This window comes from Ctenocephalides felis, unplaced genomic scaffold (genome assembly GCF_003426905.1).
Source record: "Ctenocephalides felis isolate EL2017-DRISC unplaced genomic scaffold, ASM342690v1 CF-g0.4_SCAFFOLD_03572, whole genome shotgun sequence".
Lineage (NCBI taxonomy): Eukaryota > Metazoa > Arthropoda > Insecta > Siphonaptera > Pulicidae > Ctenocephalides > Ctenocephalides felis.
Window position 1 is genome coordinate 40,113,813 of NW_020539726.1, and position 19,260 is coordinate 40,133,072.

Genomic DNA, 19,260 nt, shown 5'->3' on the forward strand with positions numbered 1-19,260 from the left:
GAAAAAGAAATTTTACGTTTTTGAAAATAAAGACTTTTTGAAAAAAAAAAGTAGTGGAAAAAAAACAAAGGAAACTAGTGGTATATGGCAACTTCATGTACCAAAAATTAAATTTTATAAAAGAGATTAAATTTCTTATTTATACTTTGAAAAAATTATATTTTTGAAAAATTATACGTTTTTGAAAAAAATGACTTTTGAAAAAAAACTAGTGGAAAAACCAAAGGAAACCAGCGGTATATGGCATCGTGCTTTAAGGTAAATTGCTATAACTTCCCGAACCAATAATTTAATTATTTATAAAGATATACATTTTTTTAAACTTTGAAAAAATTATATTTTTGAGAAATTTTACGTTTTTGAAAAAAATGACTTTTGAAAAAAAAAACTAGTGGAAAAAAACAAAGGAAACTAGTGGTATATGATATCGTGCTTTCAAACAAATTGCTGGAACTTCTTGTATCAAAAATAAATTAGTTTTTTTTAAACTTTGAAAAAATTACATTTTTGAGAAGTTTTACGTTTTTGAAACAAAAGACATTTTGAAAAAAAACAAAGGAACTAGTGGTGTATGGCATCGTGCCTTCAAGGAAATTGCTAGAACTTCCTGTATCAAAAATTAAATTTTATAAAAGAGATTTTTTTTAAAACTTTGAAAAAAATACATTTATGAGAAATTTTACGTTTTTGAAAAAAAATGACTTATGGAAAAGAGAACAAGTGGAACAGTTGTATATGGCATCGTGCTTTCAGGCAAATTGCTAGAATTTCCTGTACCAAAAATTAAATTTTATAAAAGAGATTAAATTTATTTTTAAACATTGAAAAAAATACATTTTTGAGAAATTTTACGTTTTTGAAAATAAATGACTTTTTTGAAAAAAAAAACTAGTGGAAAAAACCAAAGGAACTAGTGGTATATGACATCGTGCCTTCAGGCAAATTGCTGGAATTTCCTGTACCAAAAATTATATTTTATAAAAGAGATTAAATTTATTTTTAAACTTTGAAAAAATTACATTTTTGAGAAATTTTACGTTTTTGAAAATAAATGACTTTTTTGAAAAAAAAAAACTAGTGGAAAAAACCAAAGGAAACTAGCGGTAATGGCATCGTGCCTTCAAGCAAATTGCTAAAACTTTCCGTACCAAAAATTTAATTTTATAAAATAGATTAAATTTTTTTAAACTTTGACAAAAATACATTTTTGGGAAATTTTACGTTTTTGAAAAAAAAAGACTTTTGAAGAAAAAGACTAGTGGAAAAAACCAAAGGAAACTAGTATATAAATCTAGGTATATGGCATCCATTGCTGGAACTTCCCGTACCAAAAATTTAATTTTTTAAAAAAGATTAAATTTTTTTTTAAACTTTGAAAAAATTAGATTTTTGAAAAATTTTACGTTTTTGAGAAAAAATGATGAGAAAAAAAACAAAGGAAACTAGTGGAATATGGCATCATGCCTTAAGGCGAATTGCTGGAATATCCTGTACCAAAAATTAAATTTTATAAAAGAGATTAATTTTTTTTTAACTTTGAAAAAATTACATTTTTGAGAAACTTTGTTTTTGAAAAAAATGACTTTTTTGAAAAAAAAAAACTGGTGGAAAAAAACCAAGAAAACTAGTGATATGTGGCATCGTGCCTTCAGACAAATTGTTGGAACTTCCTGCACCAAAAATTAAATTTTATAAAAGAGATTAAATTTTTTAATTAAACTTTGAAAAAAAATACATTTATGAGAAATTTTGTTTTTAAAAAAATTACTTCTTTGAAAAAAAAAATAGTGGAAAAAACCAAACGAAACTAGTGGAATATGGCATCGTGCTTTAAGGCAAATTACTGGAACTTCCTGTACCAAAAATTAAATTTTATAAAGAAACTATTTTTTTTTAAATTTTGAAAAAATTACATTTTTGAGAAATTTAACGTTTTTGAAACAAAATACTTTTTTGACGAAAATTTGTATCCGCACACACACGCACACATACAACCATTTTTTCTAAGGTGTGCCAAAATATTCAAAAACCTTTGAATCGTAAAGATATGCAAAAAATTTCATTTTCGATTTTTTTGCGATTACTATAACTTACCCTACAGGAAGTTAAAAAACCCTTTGTCTCAAACGGTACTATTACAGTACTATTTCTATTATTACCTTTCATAGTTACAGTAAAATCAATCATCGAAGTTCTAGCGGACACTTCTGGAGTGTATCTTGGATTTGGAAGTTTAGTCGTAATGTACAGACGGAAATCAAAAGACACATCCACTTCTTTGTCACCAACTTTCACCTATTCACATACACACAAACATTACAAGATACTAAATACATATAAAAATATGGCTCACCTTGTAACTGTTTCCCATTTTAATGTAATTCTTCTCGAGTACATTGTCCAAGACAGGATCTAATTCTTCTCCGATGTCTTCTATAATCATCGGATAACCTGAAATAAAAATTGAGAAATGTAATTTAAAATTATCGATTTGTTAACTTCCAGAAGGAGAAGTTTATGTTTTCATCAAAAAATCCGATTCGCTAATTTTATGTTTTCTCCTGGACGTTTCAAGTCATTCTGAATCGAATGAGATCAACATTAGAAAAAAGTAAATGTGTGTGTTCACACAGATTTTTTGCCGTAAATCGACGTTTTCTCGAAAAAGGCTGGGCCGATTTCAAAAATTTAAAAGCCTTTCGATGTATCTCGACGAGAACTATTGTTTGCCAGTTTTGTGCGACGATCGGCCAAACCGTTTCTTCGTAAACAGCAGAGAAGTGAAAACTCTTTCGTCCACGTTTTTTGGCCCGCAATTTTGAATCGATTATGAAAATTAAAAAACCGTTTGATAGATATTGGTTGGGAATCGTGCTGATTAGTTTTTGGTAGAGATCGGCCGGGCCGTTTTCTTGTAATAAAGTTTAAAAAAAACGACGATTTTTATGATTATTTCTTGACGGTAGATACCATGGTCCTCTAGAGATCATACTAAAATATTACGGCCCTACGACAACTCGTTTAGCTTTAAAAATTCATCAAAGTTTGCAAAAATTAGTAGGGTCTTTTTGGCATTTGTCAAAATTAGAACTTTCATCGACGTTTGCTCAAAAACGCCTGAACCGATTTCAAAAATTTAAAAACCATTTGATGTATTTCGATGAGGACTATAGTTTGTCAGTTTTGTGACACGGTCTGCCGAGCCGTTTCTTTATAATTTGGAAAAAAGTGTTAAACTTTTCGTCCACATTTAGGCTCATAATACCGAATCGATTTTAAGAAATCAAAAACTGTTTGAAAGATATTAGTTTGGAATGATACTGATTAGTTTTAGGTGAAAATCTATCGAGCCGTTTTCTTGTAATTAACTGTTGAAGAAACTAGTGGGGCGCATGGCATCGTGCCTTACGGCAAATAGCTGGAACTTCCCAACTTATATTATTTTTTTAAAAACGATTAACATTTTTGAAAAAATTTTACTTCGAAAAAATTTGATTTTTGAGAAACTATAAATTTGACAAAAAATGACTTTTTGTTGAAAAAAAAAACATTTTTATTGAAAAAAAAAAGTTTTCTTTATTTTGACATATAATAAAAATTCTGAACTTTTTTTCAAAGCAATCGTACTGCTTTTGCATGGAGATGAAATGTCAAAGCGCGCAAGCGCCGCGTCGCCGTCTAACGGAAAAACATTGGTACGAAACTCATAGAAATGTAAAAAAAAATATACTTATTGTTAAAATCTCTATAAAATATCTGATAATTTGATGTGCATATGTCTAATGAGCATTTTTAACCGCCGAATGGCATTTTTTTTTACTTTTTTCATTAGATCTCCGAAACCGCTAGACCTGTCTTCATAAAAATTTGATCAATTCTTCATCTTGTCAATACTAGTGAAATGTTTTTTGAATTATTCAAATCGGACGCTCCGTTCTCTTAAAAACTGATTTATCATTTTTGGCACTTTTTGACCCGTATCTTCAGAACGGCTAGACCTGCCTTCGCCAAAAACTAATCAGCACGTCTCCTTATTAATACGAATCGAATGTTTTTTGAATTATTCAAATCGGTTGATCCATGTTCCCGAAATCGTCGACGAAAATTTGTATCCGAACACACATACACACACGCACACACACACACATACATTCATTTTTTCTAAGGTATGCCAAAATGTTCAGAAGGTTTTGCAACGTAAATATATATAAAAAATTTCATTTTCGATTTTTTGGCGATTACTATAACTTGCCCTACGGGAAGTTAAAAATTTAAGCCGATTTTCACGGAACTTTTTTTGGCAATATATATATATCATAGTCTTATAAAACTTACTAAAATATTACGGCCTTACGACACAAGTAGTTTAATTTTAAAAATTTATCAAAGTTTGAGAAAATGGGTAGTTTTTTTTACATTTGTTAAAATTAAAATTAGACGATTTACTTGATATATTGATAGAGTACTTGGTCTTAATGAACATGCTAAACAATTAAAATCCTATAAAAAACTAGCTCAAATATAAAAATTATTGATTTTTGAAACTTTGCCTTTAAAAAATATTCCGACCAGGTTGACGTGTTCGATTTTTATTATATATCATGGATTAAGTCGATTATTTATACATATCGGAAAATTCATGTAACTTGCCTCAAGGCTAAATACCAAACCAACTAGTTTTGTTTTTATTTTACCTAAAGAGACTGCATCTTCCAAATGGTTCCTAAAGTATTTATGATTCAAAGCGGATACAATGAGATGGTTCTCTTTTTCCTTGTTTTTAATCCAGGCTTTGCCTTGCTGCTGCGGATCAATCAAAAGTGGAAATCTTGCTGCTTTTGTTACAATAATACCATTTTGGATAGACAGTTCATCGTTTGGTAGACCTTGGAGATTCCATTCACCAATCTAATGTAAAATGATAATCAGAAGAAATTGAATCGCACATAGTAAGTAGAGGCAAATTTTTATATGAACATATTTCTATTCGAGCTTTATTTATCGTAAGATCTGACTATTATTACTATTAAATATTTAAGATTTTTGTTTCTATTTTTATTCTTACAGTTGCAGTATCAGTTAAGCAATCGACCATATTCAGTCCTGCAGTTACTGGAATTTTTCTCGAAAACATCTCTTCGTACCATGATTTTTCTAATAACTGTCTGAACTCCTGGTTGAACGGTCCAGCATACGACAAGAAGCTTAAAAAAAAAGAGTGCGCGTAAGGATCACACGCGATTGAAGTAAAACTTATTTGCTACTGTATAAAGTAGCAAATTTAAGTTGAGTAAAAATAAATACATCATATAAAAATTTTGAATAATGTTTATTAGTAATATGGTAACACTCGTGATGCACACATTTATTAGTGTCGTCAATCATTATACACATTTATATAATGATGAATTATAAATTATATATTTATGATTGTGAACAATAATGTAATCAAAATCGTACTTGAAATATGACATGATCGTTTTAAAGTAATTGCTGATTAATAAATTCTATAATATTCATTCACACAGTGGATTATATTAAACAACGCCTAAACAAATATTGTTTTTGCAAATTAACTCATCCTGTAAGAATTGTGTTTGAAGAACTTCATGTAATTAAAATTAACATACATTCATTCACTGTTTGTATTTTTTTACTTTTTCGTTGACGATATAATCTCATTCCTTGAACAGCTGTAATATCCGTCTTGCCTAACAAATTGAAGCCATACTTTTATATTTGTTTTATTTATTAAGCCCTGCACATAGCTTGATCTATGTATAGGTGAAATTAATCTTTCAGTTACAGTATCTAGTTTAGATAGATAATTTGGTATAGGTGGAAATACAAACCCGTAAAACTTACACAAAGTGGGAATTTTACCCGAATTTAATATCTTGCTGATTATTTAAATCAATATTCAAAAAACATTATTAGGAATTTGTTTTTGAGCATCATTTGATATTTCTAAGTCACTTTGAAGGCAAAGTCGATCGCACACAAAACATACATTGCCAAATCTATCATTTCTTACGCAGCGCAGATTTTTCTTTAGTTTCATTATTTATTTGCGTACATTTGCACTACAATTATTTATGGGGGACGGGATAAAATATTCTTCCGATCCTGACATTTTTATTAACTCACGAATTATACTGCTAACCCATGTCGCGCCTAAAGAAGTTTTTACACCCATGTCGCGCCTAAAGAAGTTTTACTTCAATAAAATATATCGATCACTACAAATAAAACAAGTCAGTATTTATAATTTAAATAATATTTTGAGTAATTTAAATATTATAAATTAAACATATTTACTATTCAGACTATTTTGAGAAACTCAAAATAAATATGAAAACTAGTGGTGCATGGCTTCGCGCCTTAAGGCAAATTGCTGGAACTTGTTACACTGTAATAAAATATTTGAGGAATTTTAAATGTGTTCAAATGTATCATTATAAATACAGCAACTTTTATTATTTTTGGTACCTTATTGTTATATCTTAATTAACACTGTGAGAAAATCCAATGATAAATCATAAATCAATTTATCTCGAAGTTTACAGCAATATTAACAATCGTCATTTAATTTTTAATTCAATTTCAATAAAATAGTTGCATATTTACACAAAAATGCTCCGGTATAGTCACAATCTAAAAGCAGTTGCAAGAACATTTGCACCAGGTTGTTACTTAGACTGTACTTAGTATGGAATTTTTGTAACCCGAAATTACATTTTTATTTGAAGATTTGAATGGTTCAAAAAACATTCGATTCCTATTGATAGGGAGATGTGCTGATTAGTTTTTGGCAAAGGCAGGTCCAGCCGTTCCGGATAAACGGAGCAAAGAGTGCAGAAAATAGAAATAGAGTTTTTGAGAGATCGGAGCATCCGATTTGTATGATCCAAAAAACATTCAGTTCGTAATGACGGGGAAAAGTGGTTATTAGTTTTTGGCAAAGGTAGGACCAGCGCTTTTGGAAATACAGAGCTGAATATTAAAAAAACGGCAGTTTTGAGAGAACTTTTCTATTTTTTTTTCAAAAAATATTTTTGTAATTTTGGATTAAAAATTCAAAAAATGACCCAGGCTAAGCACAGTCTAAGCGCCACTCTGGCACAAATGTTTACCCAAGTGCGTTTAGACTGTTTAATGTACTGGAGCAATTTTCCAATTTTGTGAAAACTATCGAAAAATGTAAAAATGCCGCCGAGCTAAGCACTGTATAAGTGAAAATGTCGCACAGAATTATTTGCAAATGCGTTTAGACTGTGGCTAGACGGGAGCACTTTTTCAATTTTGTGCAAATTAGGCAACTATTTTTTTTTTTAAATTGAAATCGAAATCGAAAATGACGATTGTTAATGTTCTGGAGATAAATTTATTTATTTATGATTTGCTCAGATATAACAAACAAGAAAGCAAAAATAATGAAAGAGACATTATTTGTAATAATATATTTCAAAACGTTTAAAATTTCTCGAATAGTTCATTACGGTACGGGAAGTTGCAGCAATTTGCCTTAAGGCACGATGCCATACACCACTAGTTTTAATTTAAATTGACAGTTACCCCGTTAGTAAAAGCACGTCCCCGACTAATCTGTCTATCTCGCTCTTGAACTGTGCAGATTGCTCTGTCCATCTCACTCTCTCACCGGACAGTCCACCAATCAGAGCCGAAGCTGCGTCCATCTTGGCTTGGCATTTTGCCGCGTCGTCCAAAACGGCCTAAAAAAAATTAATTAATTAAATACAATCAATAATTAAATATACATGGTAAGTAATAAATTATTTATATATATATATATATATATATATATATATATTGTAGTGTTGTACAAATGTTTGTATATATAAAACACGTTTTAAATTATTTTATGCTTTAGGCAAAATATTATTTTGTAGCCAAGTTCAAAGTAATCAGCAATCGTTCGACATTTCAAAAATATAATTGAAATAGTGAATTTGATATTGATTGCTTTTAAAATGTTTAAAACTATTCATATGATGATTTGTTTTCAATGTTGCTTTACTATCTGATATTTTATTTAAAAAAATTGATATTGTGTGTTGCAATATTCAAGCATCCATCTTGCCTAAAACGGCCTAAAAAAATAAATTATTTAAATAAAATCCATAATTATATATACAAGTGAATTAATAATTTATATATATTGTATAGTGTAGTTTTATGTAAATTGTAGTATATATAAAAAACGTTTTAAATTAATTTATGATTTAGGCTAAATATAATTTTGTAGCCAAGTTCAAGTCAATCAGCAACCGTTTGACATTTAAAAAATATAATTGAAATTGTGAATTTGGTATTAAGTGCTTTCAAAATGTAATATATGTATAAAACTACACATACAATGATTAGTTTTTAATATTGCTTTACTATCTGAGATTATATTTAAAAAATTTTATAGTATGTGTTGCGAATATTCAAGCACCCATCTTGCCTAAAATAGCTTAAAAATATTAATTAATCAAAATCCATAATGAAATATATAATTAATAATTTATATATAAAAAATATATAGTGTAGTGATATGAATATTTTTGTATATAAAATACGTTTTAAATTAATTTATCATTTAGGTTGAATATAATTTTGTTGCCAACTTCAAGTCAATCAGCAATCGCTTGAATTTCAAAAATATAATTGAAATTGTGAATTTGATATTAATAGCTTTCAAAATGTATAAAATTATTCATATAATGATTTGTTTTTAATGTTGCTTTACTATATGATATAATGTTTTAAAAAAAATTATAGTGTGCATTGCAATATTCAAGCATCCATCTTGCCTAAAAAGGCCTAAAAAAATTAATTAATTAAAATCCATAATAAAATATACAAGTTAATAAATAATTTATATATAGTGTGTAGTGGAGTGTTATAAATATTGTTGTATATATAAAATACGTTTTAAATTAATTTATGATTTAGGCTGAATATTATTTTGTAGCCAACTTCAAGTCAATCAGCAATCGTTCGACATTTCAAAAATATAATTGCAATTGTGAATTTGATATTAATTGCTATCAAAATGTTATTTATGTATCATTAAACTAATAACTATTTACATATATAATTCATTTTCATTGTTACTGATGTTATATTTAAAAAATTTGATAGTGCGTGTTGCAATATTCAAGTATCCTGGTTTCTTCACATACCTAACCTTCAAAAAGGTAAGAAAACAAATATTCCTTAAATTATATACTTAATTTCTTTAAATATATAATAAATATGCTTGTATATTTAATACAAAATAAATAAATGCATGATGTATGTTCATGTACCATTTGAATCAATCGTTAGCACATGAAAATATATACATTGTTCTACGAAGGGAAAAACCGATTTTAACTATTAGACAGTTATATTATTAAAATTTAGTTATGATAAGTTAGTTATCATAAAATGTTAGATAAGTTTTCAAGATATAAATAAATAAATACATGATTTAAGTTCATGTACCATATAAATCAATCGTTAGCACATGTATATATATATATATATATATATATATATATATATATATATATATATATACATTGTCCACGATGGAGAAAACAAAAATTGTAACTATCACAGACAGTTATATTATTAAAAGTTGGTTATGATAAGTTAGTTATCATAAAATGTATGATGCATTTTTATTTAGATGATATGAAATGGATTTTGTATCAAAATATTTAAAAATGTCAACAAAGGTTAGGTAACGATGGTACAAACAAAGGATATTAGTAATGCTACTGTATAAATATATAATAAAATAGAAATATTATTTAAATTAGCCTTGATAAAGTAATGAAAAATATAAAACTTAAAAAAAGGAATAGATGATAATTTATACTAGAAAGTAGATAATAATTTATACTATAGGATTGTTATCCCAAAGTGTAATTAATGTTTCAACATCCACGATTAACATAAATACATTGTTCCTCGCTGGAGAAAACAAAGATTAAAACTATCACAGACAGTTATGTTATTAAAAGTTGGTTATAGTAAGTTAGTTATCATAAAAAGCTTGATTGATTTTAAATTAGATGATAAGGAGTAGTTTTTGTATTTAAATATTTAAAAATGTCAACAAAGGTTAGGTAACGATGATACGTTGAAAGGATATATATATATATATATATATATATATATATATATTTGTATGATTCTGAATTTGATGTTGACATATGTATTAACAAAGTCTGGTAATCGGGCATAACATCAATAAAAAACATGAAATTCTTTCAAAAATTTATTTTAAATCCATACGTTTCGGCTATAATTCTAGCCTTCATTCAGTGGAAAAAATAATAATTAATCTTAGTGTTAAATTGGAAAATTTTAATAATCCATGGTATCTGGATATGGTAATGCACTACACTATGTGTTATAAACATTAAACTTGTAATTACACAATATTTTCACAAAATACTAATTTAAAAAATCACCATTGGATAGTCTGTTGTTCGTAGACTGGTTGAAGATATAATGGAGAAAAGACTTTTAAAAAATATTTTTACCAAGATTCTACACATGTGTGGAACGAATTGCGAATCCTTTGCGCGTCGCTTTTATTGTTTTGTGAGAAATTTGGAAATATTATCTAGATTTGTGTCGCACAGAGTGTTGAGTTCATTCCGTTTATTTATTGTTTTATTGTTGTAAATAGTTGAAAAAGATCCTTCTATAATTCTACGTTTGAATAAATTTTGTTCGAATTGTAGTACAGTCGGGTTAGAAAAGTCGCCATATTGTGTTTTAAAGTATAAATATGCTCCGCAATCGTAGTTTTAAACTGTCTTGAATTTTTTTAATTGTTTTTATGTTGTTGTGAACGTTTCATTAAGTTCTGGCTTGTTTCTCCTATGTAAATTAAATTATAATCTAGACAATTAATTTTATAGACGAGATTTCTGAGTCGTTCGATATTAAAAGGCAAATCAAAAAATCCTAAGCAATTTAAAACGATGTTAACTGAGCATATTAAAAATTTAAATCATAATATCGATTTTTTCAACCCTGAAATTTTACATTTTGAAGAGAACATTATTAAAAGAAGAATTGCTGAGGGGTTGTTTTTGCAATTGCACAACGACAGGGTCATAAACAAACGTTTCGACAATACGGCCCTGAACGAAACAAACACGTGGTTTCTTATTAGCGTGTCAAAATTTCTTAAAAAATAACAAAATCCCATCGCTTTTTAAATTTCTCAAAAAATTGTAACACATGCTAAAAACTGCTTTGAGAAAAATGTGACATTTCTATCTTAAACTCCGAAGAGTGAATACATAGTTTCGACAACTTGTTAAGTTATCATAGTTATTAGTGTGTTTTACCATTTGTGATGTTAAAAAATATATATCTTATCAATGTGCACATACTCATACCATGGATTAATAATGGTTTCATATGTTAAATTAGGGTACAAAATTGTAAGTGTTTTATTATTATTATTATTATTGTTGTTTTTCCATGAAATTTTCTATCATATTATTTATTTAGTTTTAATTTTTATAGTTAATTTGATTGCCACTGAATGATGGCTAAGATGCTAGCCGAAACGTATGGATTTTAAATAAATAAACTTTTGAAAAAACTCTCATACTATTTTTATTGATGTTACGCCCGAATATTAAACTTAAATTAAACACACACACACACACACACACACACACATATATATATATATATATATATATATATATATATATATGATGAATTGAAAATATTATTTTATCAGCCTTGATAATTGACAACCACAGTGATTATTGATGCTAATTTATAGTAGAAAGGTAATTTGTGTATATAATTGTTTCTCGATTAACATAAATAGTCTATTAACCTGTCTCAAAGCCATCGCAGCATCAAACTCAGCCTGCACAACTGCCAATTCCTTCTCTTTGGCTTTCAGCAAAGATTCTGCAGCATCCAAATCAGCCTTGGCACGCATGTACTTGCCTTGGAGACGAGCCAAATTAGCCTAAAGTAGAAATAGATTTATAATAAGATAATACTTAACCAATATAAGTACATGGTCTGTTCAAAAAGTACCCGGAATTTTCGTTTTTTCAAAAAAATATTTATTTATTCGTCTACATTAATGTGGTCCCCTTCAAAGTAGTCCCCCCCAGATATAATACACTTATGCCAGCGTTTTTTCCAATTTTCGAAGCACCCTTGATATTCACTATTTGATATGTCCTTGAGCACTCTCGGCGATTTTCTTCAATCGAGGAAAACCGCCGTCCTTTCATGGGTCTCTTCAACTTTGGGAATAGGAAAAAGTCACACGGAGCCATATCTGGTGAATTTTTGCACTTTGCAACACTTTATTTCATTTTTTACGCAAAATTTAATACAAATTCTTTGACTTTTCAATTCTTCCATTGTAAATATCGCCGAGCTCAGAAAAACACGTCGAACCTTAGCGACTACCACAGACAAAGTAAACAGTGAATATAGCTGAAAATTTCATCATACTTTAGGGGCATGTATACCAACACAATAAAAAAAATTTGACAATCAGACACTCCAGACCCGCGAAATTTAATTATTAGTAATTCCGGGTACTTTTTGAACAGACCTCGTATACTTATAGTATAAGTCTCCTTATAAGTATATATACATGGGTCATTCTTTTACAAATCGTACGGATTTTCGAAAAAATAAAATGTCACATTTTAGAATTGTCTGAAATTTTTTTTACAGATATTATACATAAAATCATTTGACACGTATTTCAGGATTTTGCTGAAAAAAATCAGTTTACGTAAATATTTACGATTGAAATATGGATTTTTTGCTCAATTTCTATGAACATCATCTGCGGTAAATTAATTATCTCCTCATTTTTAATTTCTAACTTTACTTGTTTTTGAGATATTGGCAGTGGATCCTTTTACCCACAAACTTTTAAGCTCCGCTCTCTCCTAATGATTGTTTTTCGACTATATATTTAACATTTTTCGCCAGAAGCGAAATTATAAAATATTTTTCAACCAAAAAACAATGAGATTGTCATTCAAAAGTGACAAATGAGTACAAATCTTTGAGGTCCCCGACGTGAAAAGCGCGGCTCGCGCTTGAAAATATTTAATATCTTTCGATGTAACAAAGTTTCCAAAAAATTGTAAAATGAATTTTGTTGCAGGGAAAATAAGAAAAAAATATGTTTTTTTTTGGATCGATTCAAGTTGGGGTATGGCCGAGTAAAACCTTTGTAAATATTTAAGGGTTGTTATTGTTAAGAAAATTGCAAAAACAAAAAAAAAATTTAATCATTACAAAGTTCACTTCAATATGATGAGTGTAATGAAAAAAAATAATACTGATCTGATCAGCACATCCGGAGATAATTAATTTACCGCAGATGATGTTCATAGAAATTGAGCAAAAAATCCATATTTCAATCGTAAATATTTACGTAAAATTTTTTTTTTTTCAGCAAAATCCTGAAATACGTGTCAAATGATTTTATGAATAGTATCTGTAAACAAATTTTCAGACAATTCTAAAATGTCAAGGTTAATTGGTTTTCGGTTTGTAAAAGAATGACCCATATGATCATTATTTTTTCATTTACTATTATTACCTTTAAGGGAAGTACAGCTTTGTTGATTCCAAAGAATTGTGCCATCGACATTGTCCACTGGATAAGACCAGCTACATTACCGCAAGCAGTTTTTGCATTTTGATAAGTGTACAAGCTAAAAGAATAAATATTAATAATTAACAAATTCTTTATATTCTATTATATTTATATATATATATATATATATATATTTATATCTTCATAAATGCAATTATATTGATCACTTACGGGTAATTTAGATAAGGAATCATAAGATCTACAGTCTCAGCGTTAATTTCATCCTTTGGAAACTGGATTAAATTTGACAAGAATCTTGTATCTGCCATGAGCTAAAATAAATGATACTTAATCAGTAATAGAATTTTACTAAAAATTTGGTCATTGATAGTTTACCTTAAGAGAGTCGTTCCACGATGGCATCAAGAATTGCTTTTCAGGATCAGGATGAACAGGTTCAACTCTCCTTTTGAACAAAATCAAAACGGCGTCCATAATCAATGTAATTAGGTATGGAGGCTTGCCCAATTTACGGACAGTTGCTATATCAGCAGCTTTAATAGTCTATAAAGAAAAAAAATCATAAGATAATCGAAAACTACACTCATTGTCCGAACACTATTTCATGTACGGAACTCTATTGCTTTCTTAAGTCCGTCAATTTTATAGTTAAATTCAGTTCATTGAGGTCTTTTAAATCAAGGGCGAGCAACCTTTATCATCCACGGGCCAATTTCAATTTTAAAATTTCATGGCGGGCCGCACGGATTTAATATATATACTAGCTGACCCGGCAAACATTTTGCCTCAGGAAATATTTTTAGAAAATCATTGACTAACTAATTCTGAATGTACAAAGTGTAGTATATAAATGAAAGGGGCAGCTAACACAAAAACACATTGATAATTTACCCAATGCAACGCTAAAATACTAACATCCATATTTGTATTATGTTATGCTATGCTCAGCGAAACGAGTAAGATTTCAATAATTTAAAAAAAAATCTAACTTTTTTAAAAAACAGTTTTATCTTCAGATTTTAATATTGAATTTCTAAATTTTTTTTGCTAAACTTGCTTCTTCTGCAAGACATTCAAAATTTATGTACTTCTTATACACATCGTGAAATATTTGTACAATAGGATAACAGTTAACAGAAAATCAGTTAGTTTTATCGGAGGTAACCATTTCGTTGCCAATATCTATGAATCGTTTTTAAAACTTTGCAATGAATAGATCGGATAAATTTAAACTTTTCTATAAGCTCAGAAAAATCTTGATCGAATTTCAATTAAAAACGTTCACAAAAAAGACGATCATTGTTAATTGATTGATTATCGAGCTAAAATGTCTATTATGAAATGAGAGAGTGAAATTTGGAGTTGTATATAGTTTTCCATTTCGCATTAAAAAAAATTAAATTGAAGAATGAAATTTTAAAAAAATTGTTACGTTTATACAACAAATTGCTTTTTCCTTTTGAATAAAATTTTAAATTTTCCATAAACTCAAAAGTCTGAACTAAAATTAAGTCAAATAGGTTCATTGACTGAGCATTGTTTGAATAATGTAAATGCAACAAAATTACAAAATTGCAACAAGAAAAGAACAAATATACAAAAATCAAAAAGTATATGTTTTATATAATTACGAGTGTATATTATAAGTGTATATAAATATCAATACAAAATAAAAATAATAGTTAAACACAAAAAATAATTTACTTGAAAACTTTAATGAGAAATTTGCCACTGCTTTTTTATATATGCTTACAATCAGCCGTTTTTCTTCATTTTATTTTTTCGAATGAGGAAAGTAGCACCGCGTGTGCAGCTTTGATATGTTTCACTCAATTTTGATCGATGGAAATTTTTTATGAATATTATGGTTGAAATTAACAAAGAATCCACAAAGGATTGGGTTTTACCTTTTACCGCTGAAGATAAATCTATAGCCAAAATTGGGACGCAAAATATTTAAAAGCTGGTACAATAATCTATAAATTTTCCTAAATGAATTAATTATTTTTCAGCGACTTATCTTTTGTTTTGGACCTGTGTAATTATTTGCACACATAAGTACTTCCAAAATAATAATTTATCATATTTTTGTTTATTTTTTTTTCAAAGCAAAGATTTCTCAGAGCTGACCTGAGTTTTATAAAAAAATTCGATGTTTACAGAAAAGATACATTTTTTAATCTGTATAATTTTGTATGCTGATCACTTTCTGTGGAGGTTTTCATAAAGTGTACCTACATCGATGTTAAATGGCAAAGAAAACAGCTGTCTTGCTAGCTTTGAACATTTGGAATAACAATTAAAATTTGTTCACTTTTTTTCTAAATATGGAAAGTGAAACCCAAGATTTTGCAGAAGCTATTATTCTTCACTACCTAAATCACGAAAGTACTACAATTATTCTTTCATATCCAAAACAATTGTAGTTTGCTATTTGGGTCATATACTTCTTTAAGCACTGCATTACTATTGAGCTAACGAATTTTGGTATTAAAAAGCACATCGCCATATACACGCTTTTAATTCCTCAGAAATTCTTTAAATTTGCCATAATTCAACCCTCGCGACTTTATAAGATTTACTTATTTAATTATTTTAAATTTGGAAATGCGTTATTGCTATGTTCTCGGACAAGTTCTCAATTTTTCTTGCAATATTGTTAAACTGACAAAAAAATTAGCCTTTACAGCCGTATTTGATAAATTATCTAGAAAAATAATCTCTAATCAAGGGTTGCTCATCCTTGTTTTAAATGATACCCCACACGTCACAAAGTCTTAAGCCTTATTTGACCCGCTGCACTGTTTATAGTTCAGCGACCAAATTTATGGTGCATTTATTTATCAAAATTTTGCAACTTTCAAGTGGTACGTCTGATATCTATAAAGTATTTGAGAAATTCGTACAAAATTAAATAAGCTACAATATTGTCTAACATAATTGAACCCTACGGCAACTATTCAATCTAGAATATTGTTCCAATGGCAGTGTCCTGAAGTATTTTATCAATAAATTACTATATTTACCAGTAAAGCAGCTTCAGCAGCCTCCAACGCAGGCCTGGCTTCCTCCAATTTACCTTCAGCAACTGCTGTTTCTTCTGAAATAACCTCCACAAGTTGGGAGGCCCTTTCTTTCACCTCCAACACTTCTACTTTGATTGCTTCGGCAGCTGTTTGGATTCTGTGACACTGGCCAACACCTAATAAATGATTTATATAAAATAATTTTTCCAACTCAAAATAATAATTTTATATATAAAAATGGAGCTCTCGATAAAATGATCCACTAAAACTCGAAAACGGCTAAACCGATTTGGCCAGTCTTAGTATTGAAAAATTCGTGCCAATCAGTAGGTTGTCGGAAAGGTGAGATATTATTTCAAAATTGCGTAGAAACTTTACATTTTTAATTTGAACATTTTTGTAGAAGCGTAATTTGAATAAAACAATGGACGGTGGCTAATACGTCAAATGTCAAACGTTTTTGACAGATGATGTTCAATTACGTTTAATAGGATGTTTTACGCGAATATTATTTAATTATGATTAAATTGTAGTAAGTAGTTTTGTTTGTATTTTTATTTATACACAAAAACGTTAGTAAACGGGCCGCAAGTGTTACTAGAAACTAAAAATATCAACTTTTTTAGAAATGTTAATATGAAAATGCACCTTTTGGCATATTTTTCTCAAACACGGTGCTCTGAAAGATCTCATTTGTATGATTATATACTCATTGGTATTTATAAAACATTTTCTAGGTTATATTATTTTCTAATTTATGTTAATTAAATTCAGAACCTAAATTTGGTACCGATCAAAAAGACATTTTGTCGAATAACATTTTTCCAGTTATAATTTCCCAGAATTTATCGAAGAATAGATAGTAATTAAGGTTTGTTGGTTTTGAAAACCGGTTTTTTGACGAAAATTATGAAATTCGAAAACCGGTGTTTTAGCGGATAAAACCGGTTTTTATTGTATAAATGGAAAATGACAAAAATACTAGATGGAAGCAAGCGTTTTGACACTTGGAATCAATTTGCCGAAATTTTGTGAGTAAACAAAGGACACTTCTAAATATCAAATCGATAGGCGTGCTCATATCGTATCATATTTCATTTAACTAAAAAAATAATTAAATATTTGAAATTAATTAATTAAATTGTTCGGAATAGAATAAACTCGGGGTTTTGTTAATTATTTCTAGAATTAAAATTTACATTAACAATTATGTATTAACATGTATCTAATTTATTCAAACTCTTATTTCACTATCATAAAAATATTTATAATCTATAGTGAAAATGATGCATAAATAACGAGTTTTCAAAGTCATTTAATCCACATCTATTATTTCTTTGTTCTACTAATTAAAATTAAAATAAATTTGTTTACTTTTCATAAAATTGAACATTAAATAAATTCTGTCAAAAACTGCTTTAAATCACACTAAATTCGCCGATATTTTTTTTTTGTTATTACAGAATATTCGAGCAAAAATTGATTTTTCATATAAAATTCGAAAGACGGCTAAAACCGGTTTTCTGGGAAATTTAAAATTCGAAAACCGGTTTTCTAAATTGTCGGTTTTTGTATAAACCCTAAATAAGTAAAATATGAAGGTCCGGGGTTAAAAAGGTCCACCAGCGATGTGTCAAAAAACCAGTAAAGTTAAGCGTTGTTTAACAACAATATTTGTAAGTAGAGGGAAAAAGATGTATAACCAGCTACAACCTTAATTCTTATGACTTTGTTATCGGGAGATAAACGGTAAGCTTTGAAAATCCATAATAAAAGTATTTTCTTCCGTTGGTAGTTTTTTAGCATTAGTTAAAAATGTAATTATTTTGTAAAATACCTTTAAAATCAAAATAAGACTTTAAACCTGTTCAAAGTTAACAAATTTTTGAAAGACAGCAAAAAAGCACATTTCTACAATGATGAAGTAGCTGACAGTTTTACTGAACGTAGTCAGATAATTGTTCGTTTGAAATGTGTTATTTGTTGTGATATGATTGATTTGATTTTTATAATATAATTAATATTTGTTCAAAGTCAAATTGAACATTTGAGCCTCGCCCTGCTCTACATATATACTTTTTATTAAATTTACTTTAGTTTATAGAATGTTACTTGAAACTTTTTAAAAAGCAGGTCAAAGAAGAAATACTTAATAAATTTTCTATCTCTCCTTGCAGAAATTTGACAAATTTTGTATAAGCTCAGTAGTATTATTTACAATTATACACAAAATCCAGAATTTAAAAAGAATCTGAAAAACTTAAAACATAATCAATAAGTCGAAAGACCAAAAAAGACTTGTATTGAATGAATTATATCATGTTTTCCATAGAAAGTGTATAAAACTTCGAGGCAAAATATAGACAAACTAATAATGGGGTTTATTGTTTTCATAATACCTCATTGTATATAGCAATCAAACAACACATCCTTATACACTTAAAGTAGGTAATATTTTTGATTCTGTAGAAATTGTTTAGAATAAACCTTACTTAGCAAAACAACGTTTGCCTGGTCAGCTAGTATTAAATAATTTTTCCAACTCAAAATAATAATTCTATTTAAAATTTCCTCTGGTCAATTTTGAGTTTTTAAGAAATT

The 19,260-nt window shown here is 28.3% G+C and overlaps 1 protein-coding gene across 1 annotated transcript in view; it reads right to left on the reverse strand.

The window, feature by feature from the left end:
- LOC113388476 (dynein heavy chain 8, axonemal) overlaps positions 1-19,260 on the reverse strand; it is a 291,892-nt gene that overhangs the window by 45,650 nt on the left and 226,982 nt on the right. The window contains 9 exon segments of the mRNA XM_026625851.1: positions 2,160-2,295; positions 2,354-2,451; positions 4,695-4,908; positions 5,066-5,204; positions 7,576-7,733; positions 11,867-12,004; positions 13,616-13,730; positions 13,844-13,944; positions 14,009-14,176. Coding sequence (XP_026481636.1) covers positions 2,160-2,295; positions 2,354-2,451; positions 4,695-4,908; positions 5,066-5,204; positions 7,576-7,733; positions 11,867-12,004; positions 13,616-13,730; positions 13,844-13,944; positions 14,009-14,176 — 1,267 coding nt within the window.